The sequence below is a fragment of the Elgaria multicarinata genome, chromosome 5 (genome assembly GCF_023053635.1).
Source record: "Elgaria multicarinata webbii isolate HBS135686 ecotype San Diego chromosome 5, rElgMul1.1.pri, whole genome shotgun sequence".
NCBI classification, from domain to species: domain Eukaryota; kingdom Metazoa; phylum Chordata; class Lepidosauria; order Squamata; family Anguidae; genus Elgaria; species Elgaria multicarinata.
Window position 1 is genome coordinate 38,923,910 of NC_086175.1, and position 18,911 is coordinate 38,942,820.

At 40.9% G+C, this 18,911-nt stretch overlaps 1 protein-coding gene across 5 annotated transcripts in view; it reads left to right on the forward strand.

The window, feature by feature from the left end:
- ARHGEF7 (Rho guanine nucleotide exchange factor 7) overlaps positions 1-18,911 on the forward strand; it is a 109,199-nt gene that overhangs the window by 33,443 nt on the left and 56,845 nt on the right. For 2 of the 5 annotated variants that reach the window (XM_063126134.1, XM_063126136.1), the window contains exons 3-9: positions 10-94; positions 2,763-2,893; positions 4,105-4,306; positions 6,662-6,750; positions 14,587-14,681; positions 15,585-15,680; positions 17,354-17,476. In XM_063126134.1, the coding sequence (XP_062982204.1) occupies positions 10-94; positions 2,763-2,893; positions 4,105-4,306; positions 6,662-6,750; positions 14,587-14,681; positions 15,585-15,680; positions 17,354-17,476 (821 nt within the window). Of the gene's footprint in view, positions 1-9; positions 95-2,762; positions 2,894-4,104; positions 4,307-6,646; positions 6,751-11,915; positions 12,045-14,586; positions 14,682-15,584; positions 15,681-17,353; positions 17,477-18,911 lie in introns of those variants that run through there. The other 3 variants (XM_063126135.1, XM_063126137.1, XM_063126138.1) reach the window with 2 other exon arrangements.

An 18,911-nucleotide genomic window follows, 5' to 3' on the forward strand; every position in this document is an offset into this window, starting at 1 on the left:
TTTCTTTAGACCTTTGATGCAAATGATCTCTATCAAGGACAGAATTTCAACAAGGTGCTCAGCTCCTTAGTTGCACTAAATAAAGTAACAGCAGGTAAGTAGGGTTGAAAGTGTTTAGTCCTATTCCTGTAGCTATTCCTTTGCTGCTTTCCAATTTCTTAGCATTAGCATTTATTTGATATAAATACCTTTCCTTCTTATGTCTTCATGTTCTTTTTTTCCCACCGCCCTTGTGTTCTCAACTAAATGTTTCTATAATTCGGGTTTTAATAACTTGTGCAGTCACTTAACAGAAGGATTTATTTGTTCCTCTGCTTCTTGGAATTCCCCCTTTCCCTCCAACCCTCCAGTTGTCTGTTTAAGCAGTGTCATTTATTTCATAAGGGAACTGGATTTGAGTGGCTATGTTAGATAACATAAAGGTCAATTCTGGGGTCTCCAGTATGTTGCTCAATGGGCCCACAGCCAAGTCTCTTGGAGCCTGACAGGCTCCCTGCCCTTCCTGATCTATTATTACTATTATATTATTATTATTATTATTATTAGTAGTAGTAGTAGTAGTAAGGCTTCCATGCAGCAAAACGAAGTGCCAGCCTCCAGCACCATCTTTATTTCCAAGGATGCTTCTGAGTCCCACATTGGCCCAGAGGTATTGTTAGAAAATAAAAATGGTGGATAGCAGCACCAAGAAAAAAATGGAAAGATAAGCGGGGTGGTGATAGGAAGTGTCGAGGGAAGTGCGCTAAAGACCGTGGCAGGCAGCATCCTGGTGGTGAACCCCAAGAGAGATTTGTGAACTGCCCAGACAGCTTCATCTATTGGGTGGTATAGAAATTAATTAATTAATAAGGGTGTGGAGGATTTTTGCGTGTGCTGTGTGTGTGTGTGTGTGTTGTGTTTGTGCATGTGTGTGAACTGGTTTGTTCGTTTTGGCATATGTGTGTTTTGCCATAGCTGTGTGTGTGGTGTGTTTTGTCTGGGTGGTGGTAGTTTTTTTATGCGGCTGTGTGATCTTCGTGTGTGTGTGTGTGTGTGTGTGTGTGTGTGTGTGTGTGTTTCTCTGAGTGTCACCAGTTTGCCTCCTGTGAAATGGGTATTTTGTTATGCTTTGTGGGGACGCTTTATGGTTTAGCATTTGGAGCTCAAACCGAACCTCTGCCTTCAATGTAGTTTCTTGGCCAAATGACTTGTCCGTGAGCCAAATCAGTTCGCTTTTTGTGAAATGAATGTTGGAGCAGAAAAATGTTGTTTCGGAAGAGTGGTTTTGTGTTTCAGAACTCAGGCCCCCACTTCTGCCTTGTACTTGGGTTTTTGGGCAAGTTATATTTCTTTTAGTCTTACCAGTTTACCTTCTGGGAAATAAGTGATTTCTAATTTGCCAGGCCCACCATGGCAGCCATGTTGTGAATGGGCAAGCCTACCCATTTTATGAGCACACCTGCGACACTCAAAATTCCAAAACTTCCCAGCAACCTAAAAAAAGTCCCAACAACCTTGATATCATAAAATATCTAAGCAGTTTATATAAAAATGCATAAAATGCAATATAACACCTGATATAAAACAATAAATACATTAAAAACATTACGCAAACAATAACACAGCAGTGTAATTACACGTTTGAGAAAGCCTATAAGTCTTTAAGAGGTATCTAAAGTTTGCCACCATTTCCTCCTCTCGAATCACACATGGGAGAGCTTTTCAGAAGGCTGTGGGGGCTAAATCAGATGTGCATCCAAATGCACATCCTGATGTGGATTTAGATGTACATCCTCATATGTTCTAATGAAAGCACTGTAGTAAGAATACAATGCAGGTGCTTCGACACCCTTAAATATGTGTCCAGTTCATTCTGTAGTTCCTTGAACTGTAAAAGGGCACTCATGCTTGCAGTTTAAAATACCCTTTTTAAGAGTGGGGGGAGAAACTTGGCTTGGAGAATGCGTTCCTATGAGTGTGTGTTCTTGGTACCCAGTTTCCCCCCAGCCTTTAGGCCACAGACTCAAGGGAATCCATTTCTTCACACCAACTCCACAAGTTCAGTGGGAGGAGGTTTGTCCCTGTAGGGTACTCTCTGTTCACTGACATTATGAAAGTAGCATGCAGGCATAACCTGTGGTCCCTACTATCTTTTGAGGAATTGGGGGATTTTTTTCCTGCCTACCTGTTGTCTCCTTTTTATCTATAGGAATCCTCTCCAGGCCTGTCTTTCCCCCTGTTTTGGTAACCAGAATGTCCCAATGAAGGACACCCACTTTACAAATCAGGGGAATGATAAATACAGATCCATTGACTTAAATGAAACTATTTCCATGATTAGGATTCTGATCTTGCATGCACCATTCTGTGACTTGCACACTTCTGTGGCTAGGGAGCCAACCTGACCTCCCTCGGCAGTGAGTTCCAAAGGCTGGGAGCAACTGTTAAGAAGGCCCTTTCTCACGCTGCCAGCTAAAACGCCTCTGATGGTGGAGGTACCTAGAGAAGGGTATCTAAGCTGGTGTGCAGGGTTGGGTACTGTTTTTATTCTTTTTCTGCTGTGTTTCTGATGTATTTGTTTTATGAACTAAGTTTTCATTTTAAATTTTGGTTCCAAAGGTTAGTTGCCTTGAGCACTGTTTCTTTGGTGGAAAAGTGGTGTATAAATAAAATAAATAAGTAAATAATATTTTTGGAAATTAGGCTTATATGTGTGTCCCTGGCATGTGCTTTATGTATACGTGCCTTTCTGAAATTCTGATGTTAAATGCTGCTCTTTTCAGACATTGGGCTAGGAAGTGATTCTGTGTGTGCAAGGCCATCATCTCACCGAATAAAGTCTTTTGACTCCTTGGGATCCCAGTCATTACATAGCAGAACTTCAAAACTTTTTCAGGGCCAGTATCGAAGTCTGGTAAGTGTTGACCCATTTTTAATGTCTCTTACCTCTTCTCGCTTCACTCTCCCTAATTAGTGCTGCAAAGTGAGAAGCTTGACTCAGATTCACAGATATCTGATAGTTACCTTCTCACCTATCGCTAGCATAAATCTTTGAGTCTTTAAACTTTTTTGGTGCTGTTTTGAGATCTGCTTTCAGATACTGCATAGTCATGGGTCACAATCGGCAATCCAATGCAGTAGAACAGCCTTTCCTAACCTGGTACCCTCCAGATATTTTGGACTACATCTCCCAGCATTCCTGACTATTGGTCATGCTGGCAGAAGCCGATGGGAGTTGAAACCCAAAACATCTGGAGAGCACCAGGTTGGGGAAGCCTGCAGTTAAAGACTGTTTAAATCCAATCAATAGGGTTAAGTGTGCTTCATCAACTTTGTTGGATTGTGGCCTAAAAGTCATAGAACTGGTATATTGTAAACAGAGCTCATAGCCTTCTAATTCCACTCTGTTTCTTATGTGCCCCAGCTTAGATTGTCATGCATAAGGGATGTCCTTGTACAGAATGTATTAAAGTAGTCTTAAGCAGGGAGTCAAAACATTACATTTTTTGGTTCCGATTCAGCCACATCTGAAGCTGTTCTGATACAGGCCAATAAAAATTCAGTATCCAAGTTGGCATATGTGAACCAACTGGTTCACATGAGAAAAATATGAGGCACGTTATAATTATCACTTGTACAGCAGACTGGATTAAGCTAATAAGGGTGCTTCCAGATGGATGGCTCCTAGCAGTACCAATCAAAAGGCATTATGCAGCTATTCTGTCTTCCCCTCCTTAACATAGTTTTTTCTGGTATGAAAAAAGATGGAAGAAGCAATGGGAATACAGGGAGGGTTACAAATGGAAGACAACAACGTCTGGACTCAACATCTGTGAAATTTCATGAATGAGGCAGGGTGATTGTAGGTCTAAAGCTTACAACTAACTGTCAGTAGTAAATATTATGAACAATGCATGAAAGAAGAACATGAATTGTAAGTACTAAAAACATTTGAAACACTTGTTTTATTTGTAATTTTTAATTGTATGATCACACATGTACATAGGTGAAGAGGCAACTACAACAGCTGTTTTTTTAACATCTCCGTTCAGTTTGTCAAGGTACTTTGTTGTTGTTTTGAAAAGTACCTAAAACTTTGCATTTCTCTGGTCTCGTCACTTCTAGGATATGACAGACAACAGCAACCACCAGCTGGTGGTAAGAGCAAAATTTAATTTTCAACAGACCAATGAAGATGAACTTTCTTTTACAAAAGGAGATATTATCCATGTTACAAGAGTAGAAGAAGGAGGCTGGTGGGAAGGAACTCACAATGGCAAGACAGGCTGGTTTCCCAGCAATTATGTACGAGAAGTAAAATCAAACGGTGAGCTTCTAGGGTCTGCTTTATAAATAATGTAACCTCATTTTCTTGGTGGGATGTCTATAAAATATTATATAAGGTTTGTGATTATGCAATACATCTCTACTCAGATAAATAATATGTATGAATTCTTCAATCTAACTTACAGTACATAAAAGCAGAACACTGGTTTAGACCCTTCATTCTGGAAACTTCAGGGCATATAGAGATGCCTGCTAAGGGATGTCATTGGATATAGGCACACAGAAACTCCCTCCTGCATAGCAACCACATCTTGGGGGTTAGGAACGTGGAAGTGTGGCTTCCTAGCAGGTTTAAGCACTGACACGTCTCTTTAGAAGTTAACCACTAGTCCTGTCACTCTTTCCAGTTCTTCCATCCAACTTACAATCCATCACCTTTCTTGTCCTGAAGGCTAGATGATGGCAGCTCACCAAGCTGAAAGCAACCTGCCTTTGGCTTCTTGGGATACGCTTTGTGGTCTCTCCTGCCTTTATTGAACTAGGTTTGGCCACCCCACTAGAGAAGCTTCTAAAAGTGTTACTGGATGCCATAAGTGTTGGGTTTGAGGCAAAGCCACCCCCCCCAAAGAAATTACTACTTGCTGTGGAGTGAGCGTCTAACAGAAATGCTACCTATAGATCATTTCAGATGTTTCGGACTACACCTCCCATAATCCTTGACCATTGGCTGTGCTGCTGGGGCTTGTGGGAATTGTAATCCAACGTATTTTTAGACTTTAAGGTAGATTCCTGCATTGAGCAGGGGGTTGGACTCGATGGCCTCATAGGACCCTTCCAACTCTACTATTCTATGATTCTATAGTTCAGTGATGTGTGGAATGTGTAAACCGCTAGTCCTACCTTTGATTTTTTTTTTTTAAATACACCTAGTAGTGGCTATAACAAGTCCTAAAGTTTCCAGACTCAGGGATTTACGTATAACAAATTGCATTATTTTTAACCTAGGGGATGAGAAGCATGGTACATTTTGTCTGGATGTCTGTTCTTATAAATATAGAAAACTCTGAATGTTGTGCAATTTGAGAAGAATAAACTATTCAAAGCTGTACAGATGCTTTTTAAATCTGCTTTTGCAACCAAAAAAAGCCCCCTGTATTTTATAGTGCTTTGCTATAGGCTAACTGGCTTTGATCCCCCTTACATTCACTTTCATGAAACTCTCCACCCCCTTTTTAAGAAGTAGCAGCATAAATTGTCCAATTCATATCAGTTACCTACTTTTTTTAAAGCTATGAATTCCATGAAAGTTACTTTGAAAGTTGTGTGACTTTGTATGTAAATATCTCCTTATTTAAGATGGCTTTATTTTTAATCCCAGAAAACCTATTACACTGTCTCTTAAAATTCTGACTTTTGAAAATGCATTAATTTGGCTGTGTTCAAACAATAGTAGCTTGACTTAATAAGATGAGATATGAATGAACTTTGAACCCATGCACACGACCCGTTCTCTTCCCACCATGCCTTCAATTAACCATTCTTTTCTGTTACATCCAATTAGAAAACTATGATTATCAAATTCATGCTGGCTTCTTGTAATTACTACATTGTTTTCAAGGTGCTTACAGACTGACTTCTTTATAATCTGCTCCAAAACTTTTCCAGGGATTGATGTCAGACTAACTAGTCTATAGTTCCCAGGTTCCTCCTTTTTGCCCTTTTTGAAGATAGGGGCAACATTAGCAATCCTCCAGTCGTCCGGAACTTCACCTGTCTTCCATGATTTTGCAAAGATAAGAGACAGTGGTTCTAAGATTTCTTCTGCCAGCTCCTTTATTACTCTAGGATGCAGTTCATTGGACCTTGGAGATTTGAACTCATTCAAAGAAATGACCATTTCTTTATCAATCTCAAACTGCAATCCTCCCCCTTCAGATTGTTCTTCACTTTTTCCAGGGGGGTCATAGACCCACTTTTGGGAGAAGACTGAGCCAAAGTAGGAATTAAGCATTTCGGCCTTTTCTTTGTTGTTTGTTATCAATTTGCCATCCTCATTAAGCAGTTCAAGACAAGCCAGGATCTTAAACCAACTTCAGACCATGGCTTAGGATCCTGGCTTGATCCAAAACTGGAAACATCCTGGCATACTTCATCGTGCTGAAAGGGAGGAGGGAAGGAATGGCACAAGGATGCAGCAAGCATGTAGAAGACTTATTCAAGTCTTGTTTTTTTAAGCTGAGATATTATCCTCTGAACAGGTCCAGTGTGTCCTTTGTGCTTGTCAGTAAACTTATGTATTTTTATTCATAACTGCATTGAGAAGATCATTTTGTTTTGACCTCTAGTGTTTGAGTTGTGAAATTGCATTCAATTGCTAAAGCATTTTATATTTCAGAAAAACCTGTTTCCCCCAAATCAGGAACTCTGAAGAGTCCTCCAAAAGGGTTTGATACATCTGCTATCAGCAAAAGCTATTATAATGTGGTGAGTATTCCCCCCCCCCCGAAACTGAAATTCATGTGCTCTGTTAATCAGTTGCTTCGTTCTTAAGGCTGTAATATTGAAGTCAAAGATGTGGTTCTTTTTCTAGAGTCTAGACAGTATTAATCTGTAGGAACTGGACTTTTTAAGCCAGGCATGTACAATTTGTGATTTGCCAAGCTGTATGGAACCCTCCACCCATGTGTTGTGATAAACAAGAATGCTTGCCAACAACTCCTGACCCTGTGTTTTTGTAATTCCAAGGCAGGTAACAAATCAGGTTAAGTCCCTGGTATACCATTATATGTGACTTGGAGGCTCACAAGTTTACATGCCTGATTAAAAAAATTAGAACCTAAATACTGAAATAGAAAGGCTGAATATTTTTGTACCCGTTTTTGTATATGTAAAATATATTTGTAGGCCTGTAGACATGCTTATTTATATGAAGACCGAGACCAAGACATTTCACTAGCCTTACGTAAATCCTTTTAGCTTATCTCAAAATGTTCACAGTATGTTTTGCCTGGGCAAGCCACCTTAAATTCACCTTGGATTTAGGTGTATGTCACTGGGCTTGCAGAAGCACATTTCCCTGGCCCTTTCTCCCCACAGCAGGCCCTCCATCCCCCTAAAAATACTACAAAGAGGGTCATGGGACCGTGGAGCAGGGGGGAATCCCCCTAAACTGGGTAGAGCCTCCTTCCTTGAGTGGAGCTGTTCTATTGACAGAAGGCAGCTCCTGAATTCAATCGGTGAACAGCACCAGACAGAATTTAGGGTACATTTACAGGTACATCCAAGAAATGTTGCAGTTCCATGTAACATTTCCATTAGCTCTCATGACAACTGATCTCATATGCACAGTGGCTAACACGTTTTGGTAGAACTGCTGAATTGCAGTATAGCTTCTTGGAAAAATGGTTGTAACATCTATGGATCTAGGGAAATAATAACATCTATTTCCTGTCCCCTTTTGCCGGTCTTCTTTCTCTTCTTTATGCATGTGCATTACGGTGGATTAAAAAAAACCTATGATAGGATTTTAAATTTTTTAAATGGGATTTTTTTTATTTTTAAAAAGTATGTACTATGTTTCTGTTACATAGTTACTAGGTTAATATTAAATCTGGATATAAGCATGCTAGCTCTACATTCCATCTCTACAGTTAATCAATGTGTGTATTAGATACATTGAGTTCAGGCAATATTTTTCAAATTGTGGGTTGGGACCCATTAGTGGGTCTCAGCCAAACTTCAGTGTGTCTCAGGGCTGCAGACTGCTCAGTGCTTCTTTGCGTGACTGCCCTGTGCCCTGGCCACACCATGCACACTGCATAGGCAAGTGTGGCAGTGGGAGTTGTTAGAGAGCAAGGGTAGTATTTTTAATAATATATATTTTTTAAAAAAGCTGGGAATAAAAAGGAAGGGGATAAGAGAAGGAAGCTGTTATAAGAGGAATTGAGTGTAAAAACAGCTGGAAGAAGGGATAAGTGTGAAACAAAAAAGGGAGAAGAAATGCAAGAGATGTATAAGAAGGCTTTGAGAGGTATGTGTGGGAAGGAGAAAACCAAAACAAATCATTTTCTCTACTAAGAGCAGGGGTCTGTAAGCTTTTTGGGTCGGTGGACACATTTGGAATTTTGAGAGTGTCATGGACAGTCTCACAAAATGGCTGCCATGGAGGGGCTTGCCCATTCATAAAACGCACAACTATTTTGGTCCCAAGGGCTGAATGGACTGTCAACTGGGTGGCTGGGGTGCGCACGTTTGCATGTGTCTGCACACATAAGCATTTGTACACGCATACACTCACAGCCTTCAGGGGTGTTGCTGCTACTCCAGGGTTGCAGATGCTGGCTAAAGCCCTCTCCTCAACCAGACCACTGCTTCACTGCCGCCAGTAGTGGTAGTACAGCAGTTCAACCTGATCACTGCCTTTCCACTGCCATGAGTTGGTGGTAAAGCAGCGATTCAGGTTGCTTCAAGGTCACTGCAATGACCCTGATCTGATTGCTGTTTTATCATGGCCACTAGTGGCAGTAAAGCAATGATTTGAGGTCTCATGGTAGGGAGGAGGCTAAAGCCCACTACAGTGAACCTGACCCGATTGCTGTCTTACCTCCATTATTAGTGCCACATTTTTGAGTGGTTGGCAGGGTGGCATAGTTTTTTTATCCATGCTCTTATTCAGTTGTGAATTAACATGGTTAAGTGGTAAGATTTGCATCATTGTTTAAGCAATAAATAAAGTATCAATGATACTTAATTACCCACATGTTTAGTTTTTAACGGCTTTTAATGCTTTATGTGTGTATGTTCTGTATTTTAGAATTTTAAATTTTGTATACTCGTTTTTATCTTAATTTTTTAGAATTTCTGTAAACCGCCCAGAGAGCCCTGGCTATGGGGGCGGTATATAAGTGTAATAAATAATTAAAATAAATAAATAAATAAACAGGCCTTTTTTTTGCTGATTTAATTCATTGATTCAAATTTCCTCTTTAAATGAATCCACCCTGATGTCCCTTCAGCTCTTCTTTATCCATGTGCACCTCTCTATGTTACATGCTTTGTTCAATTATTTTGTCGTGTGTCACAACTGCTAGAAAAGCTTTTAGTTTGTATTATGGATGTGCAGCTGCATTAATGCATAGAGTATGTTTCCTGAGGGCGGGTGCTTGGACTCAATGACTTATGGGCTCCATCTGCTCTGATTCTGCTACCCTAATATACCCCTTTACCTGTACAAATGGGAAACAGACGGAAAGTGCTCATTATCGAGAGGCAGTGCTGCCGAGCTGCTCTTCTTGTTTCATTCTTGCATGTTCCTTTTATGCCGAGGAAATCCTTTGCAGATGCTTGAAAACCGTTGCTGCTTTATATAACATTTTGAACTGCAGCAGAACCAAAAGAGTTGGGAAATCGCAACTTGGAATAGCGCACGGGGTGGTGCAGGTTTCAAACAGGCTTTTTCATAGTATTCCTAGTAGTGGGATGTTGTTGGTTGTGTTGGTGTCTGAAAAGTGATGAGCTCACATGGTTCATGTCCTTATGATCCATGGAGGAGAAAGGGTGTAAGTGCCTGTCTTGATAACAAATGAGATGTGAATCTGATACAAGGGGCTAACTTGATGGCATTTTCCCAGTTCCGAATGTCAGCCCCGGCTCATGCCTTTGGGAGTGGAGGGACCGTCCTCAACGTTCTGTGGAGAAAGCTCAGTCCCCTCCCCTGCACCACAAGGATAGTGCTAAATATGCAAAAGGCAATCCTTATCAGTCACTCGGAGGCCCAGTCTGTGCAATTTTTTCCACTTCTCTCATGGAGCACCTGATTTCATATGAAACATTATCGCTGTGAGGGAAGAGAAGAGAAACGCTCACTCCTCCACTATGAGTGAACAGTGCTCCCTCCCCCAAGCATGTGAACTGGGACTCAGATTCTGCATTGAATGTTTAGGTCTTCATCTGTTTTCTCTCAAGATTTCTTCCTACTCGGTGGTGATGTCTGTATTCATGCATACACTTTCTCCTATACAAAGGAGGTTCTCTCAAATGAACTAAGAACAGAAATGAACAAAACAATGGGAATAGTTAGTTAAAAGAGAATTTTAAAAATGCAAATATGTACTTGTACTATTCCAGATAACTGCAGGGATGAAATACAATTTAGACAGTGGATAAGGGCTCAAAATCTAAAGACTGATGGAAAAGATTCAGTAGATTAGCTAGTAGATTAATGGTTTTAATTTTTGTGAACTGCCCAGAGTGCTTTGGCTATTGGGCGGTATAAAAATGTAATAAATAAAAAATAAAGTAAAAAATAACTCCAACTTGATCCCTTCCAGATGTTTTGGACTCCTGTCAGTCCCAGCCAGCATGGCCAGTGGTCAGGAATGCTGGGAGTAGTAATCCAAAACATCTGGAGGGCACCAGGTTGACAAAGGCTACTGTTACTCCAGTCAGTCACAACTAGGCTGGCAACTGTTACCCAGAGGACCTTTTCTTCTGCCTCCCCCAGACTGTGGAATGGCCTTCCGGAGCTCTCTCTGAGTTTAAGACAGTCGTAAAGACTAGTCTCTTCCGGCAGGCCTACCCAGATGAATTTTAAACCTAAGAATTTTAAGATGCTGTGATTGTTATTTTAATATTGCATTGGTTTTATATGCTCTTTTAACTAATTTTATGTATTATATTGTGTTTGGTGTTGTTCCCTGCCTCAATCTGGAGGAAGAGGCAGGTAATAAATATTTTTAAAAAATAGATTTATGCTATGGCTGGAATGTTGGTCCTTAGAAAGCCGGGTACAATGGATACTTGACTTGTCACGGAAACTCCAACATGTGAATCTGTGAAGAGTATTCTCTGTGGAACCTTCCCATTAGAATTCTCTGGGTATAAAAACCTTTTCCTTGAGTTTCAAAAAAGTCATGGTTTAAGTCATTCAGCTAAGTCAACTGTGTGTAACTACAGTTTATTTGTTTTTTAAGCGTGCTGGTATGCTAAGGGCTGGTGAAGCTTTCCATGCAAACTGGCTCTTGTTGAAGTTTTCCTGAAATTGGTGAGGTGACAAGACCCTGTTATTCTGTGGATTTTCATTCAGCAGTCTTTTAATTTTGAGCTCTCATCTGTGTAATATTGAATTGTATTTCATCAGCCATTACCTCATGGTTATTTGAAACTTAACATTATTTGTACATCATATTTTTGACTCTTTATTCTGTAGCGGCTATTTCTCGGGTGAGAGAATTATGCCATAATGTGTGAAAAATCACGCAGGTGTCTATTCTGGACAATAGTTTCAAATCATGCAGAGACTTAGGCAATTTCCCCATATGATGGCATATCCATATATATATATATATATATATATATATAAAATACACACACACACACACACAGTGGAAGAAAAAAGTCATTTGTGAAGTGGCCTTCCGTTTCCTCACATAGGAACAGTCCTCTAGAAAGGTCATTTTTAAAGCCATGCTGCAGTCAGAGGTTTTGCTTTAGTGAAGATAACTGAGCTTTTTGTAAGTGAACTGTTAGACATACTTGATTCCCCCCTCCCTCGGCTCTGCCTTGTGACTACGGGAATAGCTCACACTGGATGAATGCAGATTTCTGTGCTTTCCATTTGTGCTGTAGACTGTAAAAGGTTACCATGTCTGTGAAAGCAATCCTCCACATTTGGGACCTAGTTTCATCAAATGGTGATGGAGCTTTCAGAACAAGGTCTTTGAAATCTCATGGGGTCTTGCAGCAGCCAAAGTGTGCAAAAAGCTGGAAAGAGGAGAAAGGTGATTATTAGAGCAGAGAAGCATGATGGTGAGATTAGAAACTGTGAAGTGCAGCTATGCTGTGAATGTGATGTATTGTTATATTTGGTGCTTTTGTAACCTCTGAAGTTCTTGCAACTTACCATTTATGGGAGAGGGAGGTCAGTGATCTTGAAGCCTATCTAAAGAAAGTGAGACACAGAGAAATTATGAAAACTTAAAACTTTCCCCATAAAATCAGTGTGTGTAAATTCCCCAAATCAAAATAGGCTTTTTCCAATGGTGCTTTATGAATGCAGGAAATGTAAAGTAAGAGGTTAAATATATTTAAACTTTGAGTGCATGCTTGTTTGTAGCAACTTGGCATACAGTCAGCTGCTAGTAATTTTAAAACAGTAATTGTGTGCTTTTGTTTATATACACTTTATTTTCTTGGCTTAGAAAGGTTACTGTGTGTATTTTAAATTTAAAGACATTTACTGCCTCTTTCAATTTCATTCTAATTGAAAAGTTAACACCATTTAATTGTTGAGGTCCTCCTCCCGAGAATTAGTTCATGAAAACACATCTTGGGACTACCATAATGCACATCTCTAGCATATTTCTGCTGGTGTAATACTTGTTGACTTTACAAAATGTTTCTGCTAGATCTTTGTTTTAAGACCCTTGTCCCTACTACCTCATTTGCCAATTTTTGCCTGTTACGGTTTTCATGTTGTAATGGGCAAACATTTTCTGATTTCTGGGCTTTGTGTGTGATAGCGTTATGATCTGCTAATGTTTCACCAGTGTCTTTTGCTTCCCAAGATATAATTTATTAATCTTTCTGCTACGTGTTTGCAAGTGTGGTATTGCACTTTTGTAACTGGCTAATTAATAGCTTATGTGTTCTTTGTGACTTCTGTCATTCGTAGTGCTTCCGTAGAATGGAGACATTTTAATCTTTGGGGCAGGAGTCAAGTTACCAACAAAAGAATGAACTCAGAAATGGTCTCCCTTTTCTCCCCCTCTTCAACTGAATAGGCCTATTCAAGGGAATAAAACAGAGTTCAGCCACACTAATGAAAGAAGCAGTGAAGTCTCCATTTTAAATAGTTCAGCATGTCACTTGTTTCATCAGGTTTTCATACAGCCATGAATAACTGTTTTATCTCCCAAACAGACTGTAAACTGCAGCATTGAATAATATAGCTAGTCCAGTACATCTGAACATCATAGGAACTCTGGTAGAGCAAATACATTATATTAGTGTTACCGAAGTAGTAACAAATTAGATTGTGGAAGGGATAGCAGCATTGTGTATAATGTGGTACAAAGAGATAACTATTCTTTCAGAATGCAATGTTCTTGGCTACTATGGGAAATCTTTTCTTTTCCTCATCGATGGGTGGTTCCAGTGCGTGAAGAGGGAGAACTCCCAGATCTAGGGTGGCCATGTGTCCTCTTTTACAGGGGACTGTGCTCTATTTGAAAGGCATTTTCTGTTGGAAGGGCTGTCTTGTCCAGTTTCAGTTGAAAGATAATGAACTTGTAAGAACTGTTGCCCATCAGTAGTTAGCACCTGGACAACAGACTAAGCAGGCAGGTGCACCAGTCACCTGGTTAACGGTTTCCATACTGTAGTGAGATTTACTGTGTTTCTTATTCATATTATAAGAATAATTCTAAATTTTAACCTGTAGCTATCAATTAGCCTATGCAAAATTTATACAAATTGATGCCTGCTTTTGTCCTCTTTTTTGGTGATGCATTTCCTCTTCTTTTTTGGCAATGCATAAGCGGCCATGTTACCTACCCGCTTCCCTGCATTCTGCCATATGCCCAGCTAGGCCTGCACTCTGCCATAGTGGAATGCATGTTTGTTTGTTAGTGTGTGTGTGTGTGTGTGTGTGTGTGTGTGTGTGTATGTGCATCCTTGAGCTACTGGACAGGGCAAAGGTGGGAAAGGAGGATGGGGAGACTACAGAGTTCTCCAGGACAATACGCCTGCGTGTCTCCTACATCACTACATTTACTGTAGATTGTGGCAAAACCACAGAAAGAGCTGCAGAGTATGGCATTATCTCCCACATCTGGCACACCTGCCTAAAAGATTAGCTGTCATTGCTTTAAATAATCAAGATGCCATAAGCAAGACCTTGCATACTAGGAAGCTGCCTTGTACCAAATCAGCCCATTGGCCCATGGAGCTCATTGTTGCTGACACTGATTGGAGGTTTCAGGCATGAGTTTCCCCCCCAGCCCTAACCTGCAGAATCCAGGAATGGAATCTGTGACTTTGGGCATGCATATGGCATACTCTGAACCTGAGCTGTAGCTTTTCCCTGCCATTTTGATCTCCTATTTTGCTTGCTGGTGTCGTTTTGCTCCTCCCTCCGTAACAGTCCCAATGCTTTTGTTTTTATTTTATTTATTACATTTCTATACCGCCTAGTAGCCGAAGTTCTGTAGGCAGTTCACAAAAATTTGAGGAGTAAAACAAACTCTGTCAAAGAATATTGGTATTTGAATTCTTTTCTCTCTGTAGTTTTAAGATTACAATCACAACTTTCATGCATTATAGGTGCTACAAAACATTCTAGAAACAGAAAATGAATATGCGAAGGAGCTACAGACCATGCTTTCTAACTACTTGCGGCCGTTACAAGCTAGTGAAAAGTAAGTAGAGTTTTCCATTGGGAAGCATTTCTGTATGCTTGGCACTCTTACGTGATGGGCATAATGTCTGAACCAGCAACCTGTTTTAAGATCTTTTCATCATAGGCAGTGCCTGTAGCACTGCAGTAGAAATTCACAGGATAAATATTATGTCTGCCATGTGGAGAGTAGAACAGGGGCTGTAGCATTTAGGTTGGTATTGTTCTTTTCTTACAGCAGTTGTAAAATGTTTATGAATATTCTGTGACAACACAGCCAATGGCTCCTAGGGGTTTACAGGTGAAAGAGAGCCTTAGTTGGAGATGTATATGACTACTGAAGCGTCTGTTATTAAAATGGGCTTGTGTAATTGGGCTGCCACCCCGGGTTGAGTGTGGTGTCTGTCAACCACTCCTCCTTTCCAACTCCTGTTTTGGTGGCATTGCCCCATTATCCTCTTCTATGGCCCCAGCCTGCTAGCAGAGTGAGCTGGATTGGCTATTTTATCCCTGGCTGGCTTCTTATGCAAGTTTAAAGAAATGTGCCACAACATCCCCCCCTCAAATCTCTTCCTCTGTTACTAATGTTCCTGGCATAAAGGTCTAGTGCTCAGCCAGTTCACATGTGAAGCCAGCTTTGGGGAAGCTGTCACCAGCTTCCTGGATGTATTGCGAGAATGCTATAGAATGTGTGTTTTGGGGGAAGAGCTCGCATGTGTTTTATATCCTCTAGTCTCCTGAGTTCAAATGGGAAGTTCTAGGGGGTTGGGGGGGAGGGATGATTAGGGGGAACCTAGAAAGGAAAGGATTCTATGTTCCCCACATCAGAAACCAATTTCTGGATGTAAGCAACTTTTCAAAGTATGTGGGAGGTATTTTTTGTATAAGTGCTTAGTCTTAATGTTCTTATTTTTCTTTGCTCCAGGTTAAACTCTTCTGATACTTCATATTTAATGGGAAACCTAGAAGAAATCAGTTCTTTTCAGCAAATGCTTGTACAGTCTTTAGAAGAATGCACCAAGTATGTATTATGCAAACTAGCAAATCAGTACATTTAACTGTCTAGAATGGCACCTCACTTCTCTAAAGGAATTTGTAGTTCACTCGCATATGTTAATTTAGCTCCCTTTTGATAGAAATATTTACTGTGTCAATCAGGTTTTGGGGTAAGACATATCCCAAGTAAGCCATACAAATAAAACATCTGAGGGATAGTATTAACCACAGCACCATTTGCAACTAAGCAAACAAACCAACAAGCCAAAAGCCTTCACTGAGAATGTTCCATTTCCAGTAAACAATATAGCTGGTAATCGGGATCAGAACTATGGTATCCCAAAATGTAAAGTACAAACCTACTGTAGTCTGCTGACTTGTGCCTGCAACCTGGTTGTATGTTAATGAAAGCTTGTCATTGGGAAATGATGTTGAGAATTGGTTGGTAAACGTTGAAGAGGCTCTTCTGTTTTGCTTGTATTACCTGCATTAATATTTATCTTATAAGACCTGAACTTAGTTAGATGTGCTTAAGTTCACTGACCTCAGTGGATGTAAGTCTGTATAACTGGGAAAAGCATTGCAAGACGTGTGTGTGTGTGTGTGTGTGTGTGTGTGTGTGTGTGTGTGTTTAATGTGTGGCTGTAAAGCTGGGTGAGTGGGGGGTCTACTTTAATGTCAAATTGAGTGTGTGGTGGAAAGGAACAAAGCCTGGCCTTCATAACCAAATTACCTAGCCACACTCGAATGTTTCCAGATGCTTTCCCTCAGCCCAGCTGTGACACTGGAAGTGAAACAGGCTGGTGGAAAAAAGTCTGAAGCACTCAAGCATGGCCAGGGAAGGTAGGAGGGTGTGTGTGTGTCAGATTTAGCTCCTCTCCCCAGTGCGCCCAATTTGACATTACAAGTAGACCCCCACCACCACTCCTGCCTTATAGCTATATTGGATGGTGCCTGTTCATTAAAACACACACACCACACACACACACACACACACACACACACACACACACACACCCCTCTCTAGTTTAGCTCCTAGTGTCTTTCTGTGCTCACATTCTGAATTTACTTTTTACTGCCTCAGCAGTGGGCCATCAGCACAAAAGTAAAGATATAAATCATTATAAAAATGCAAGACATCACTTACCAAGTAATACTAATACACAAACCCTGTTCAGACAACATGCTAAACCATGCTGCTTAACCACAAAATGGTTAATGGAATGCTTAACCATGGTTTATGGTGTCGTCTGACCCACGGTTTCCCTAACCATCTGCCCCGTTAACCACATTGTAGTTAGGCTCACTAAGGAAAACTTAACCACAAAAGGGTTAAAAGTGTTGTCTGCAAGCATTCCGCATGTGGTTAGCGTTAACCACAGCTGAACATGGTTAAGCTAACCACAAAGCCCAGAGTATCGTCTGAACTAGGCCATAGAGTTATCAACTATATTAAAATATCCAAGAATTGGGCTGAAAGATTGTGACACGTTTTTCCAAACCTTCAGCTCCCCCTTCCCCACGGCTGAACAGATGTGCCATTTTTACAACTCCTCTATTTCTCCCCATTGTTGAGAAGCTACACCAAGCCCTTGAGGCTGCAGAAGCAAAGGGCACTTCAGTCCCAACGAATTTAGAGTCCATTAAGTCTTAAAGTCATGAAAAGTTTCAAAAATGACATTGCATTGTTTATTTCAGGTTACCTGAAGCTCAGCAGAGGGTTGGTGGTTGCTTTCTCAATCTGATGCCACAAATGAAAAATTTATACCTTGCATACTGTGCCAACCATCCATCAGCTGTAACTGTCCTCACAGAACACAGGTATGTGTATCTAGAAATCATACAGAAGAGGGAGAGCTTATAAACATATCTGATCTCAATCTCTCTCTCTGTTTTGAAAAATAGCATTTGCAAATAACCTATTGTTCAGATCTGACTTTTCACTTATGACAAATGTACAGTTTTCTAAGGTACAAGGCTGAAGCTTAAATGAAGTAACAGTAACCATGAAACTCATTATTGAGTTCAGCGTTTTCAGTGAAGCACTTGACAATAAGCATTGCTATTTTTAACTTGTAGCTGGTTCTTCAAACGTAAGTCCCATTGATTGCAGCCTTATACGTCCTACGCTATGCGTCTTTACTCAGTCATTAAAAGCATAAGATGAGCTCTGTTGGATCGACAAAATATTTGCCTAGGTAGCATTTGTTCCCACAGTGACTAACCAGATGCTCCAATGAGACATGAACCCAACAAGCAAGATATGAGCCCAGTAGCACACACCCACTCATGTTCTTCAGCAACTGGTATTGAGAGCTTTATACTCCCATGAATTTGTCTAACCTCCCTTTCAAAGTTTGCAGGTATCACTACATCTTGTAGAAGCAAATTCCTCTGTTTAAACCATGGGTTGTGTGAAGAAGTACTTCCTTTTATCTGTCCTCAATCTCCCTCCAACTTTGTTCAATTGATGTGTGAGATAGCAGTTATAAAGTTGGTGCAGAAATAGTTTTGGGTGGGGTGCTGGATGACCCCTCACCCAGCCCTCTGGAGGCTGTATAATGTCAGGTGTGTGTGGCCCAAGTGCTAAGTGGATCCTCCACCCTGTTTGTAAGCCAGGGACCAAGCTTTGCTGCACGCAGGGTTTCCCGTTTAGGGAAGTCCCTGTGTGCAGCAAAATTGAGCCATCCTGGTCCCTGTCGCTAAGATCAGAGATAGCAGCATAGGGATGCCCCCAATGGGATTCTTCTAGAGGTGGGGGTTGGAAGCTAAGCTCTACCCCTTGGAGTTACCCCAAGAGGCTGTGTGGGCTGAATTGGACTGTCCTGCAGGCCAGACATTCTACACCCCTGATTTAGACAATACCATGTGATGGTTTTGTGCTAGAAGAATGAGACTGGGTAGCACCCCCACCCCATCCACTCGTAGGCATTATACAGTGCAGAATTGATTTATGGATCTTACTCTCCCAAGATGTGACGGTCACTATCATAGATGGCTTTTAAAGGGTCTGAGAGATATTCCTAGAGGATTGGCCTATCACTGATCTGGGCTTAGTTACTCCTGCCCTGGTTATATACTGGCTAGGCTACTGCATTGTGCTCTACATCAGGCTGCCTTTGAAGACTCTTCAGCATTCAGACCATATTACACCTTTCCTGAATCAGCTGTCATGACTGCCAATGTGCTTCCCAGCCCAAATCAAAGTGCTGTTTTGAGGCCTTTAAGGTCCTTGACACAGGGCTGGGGAACGTGG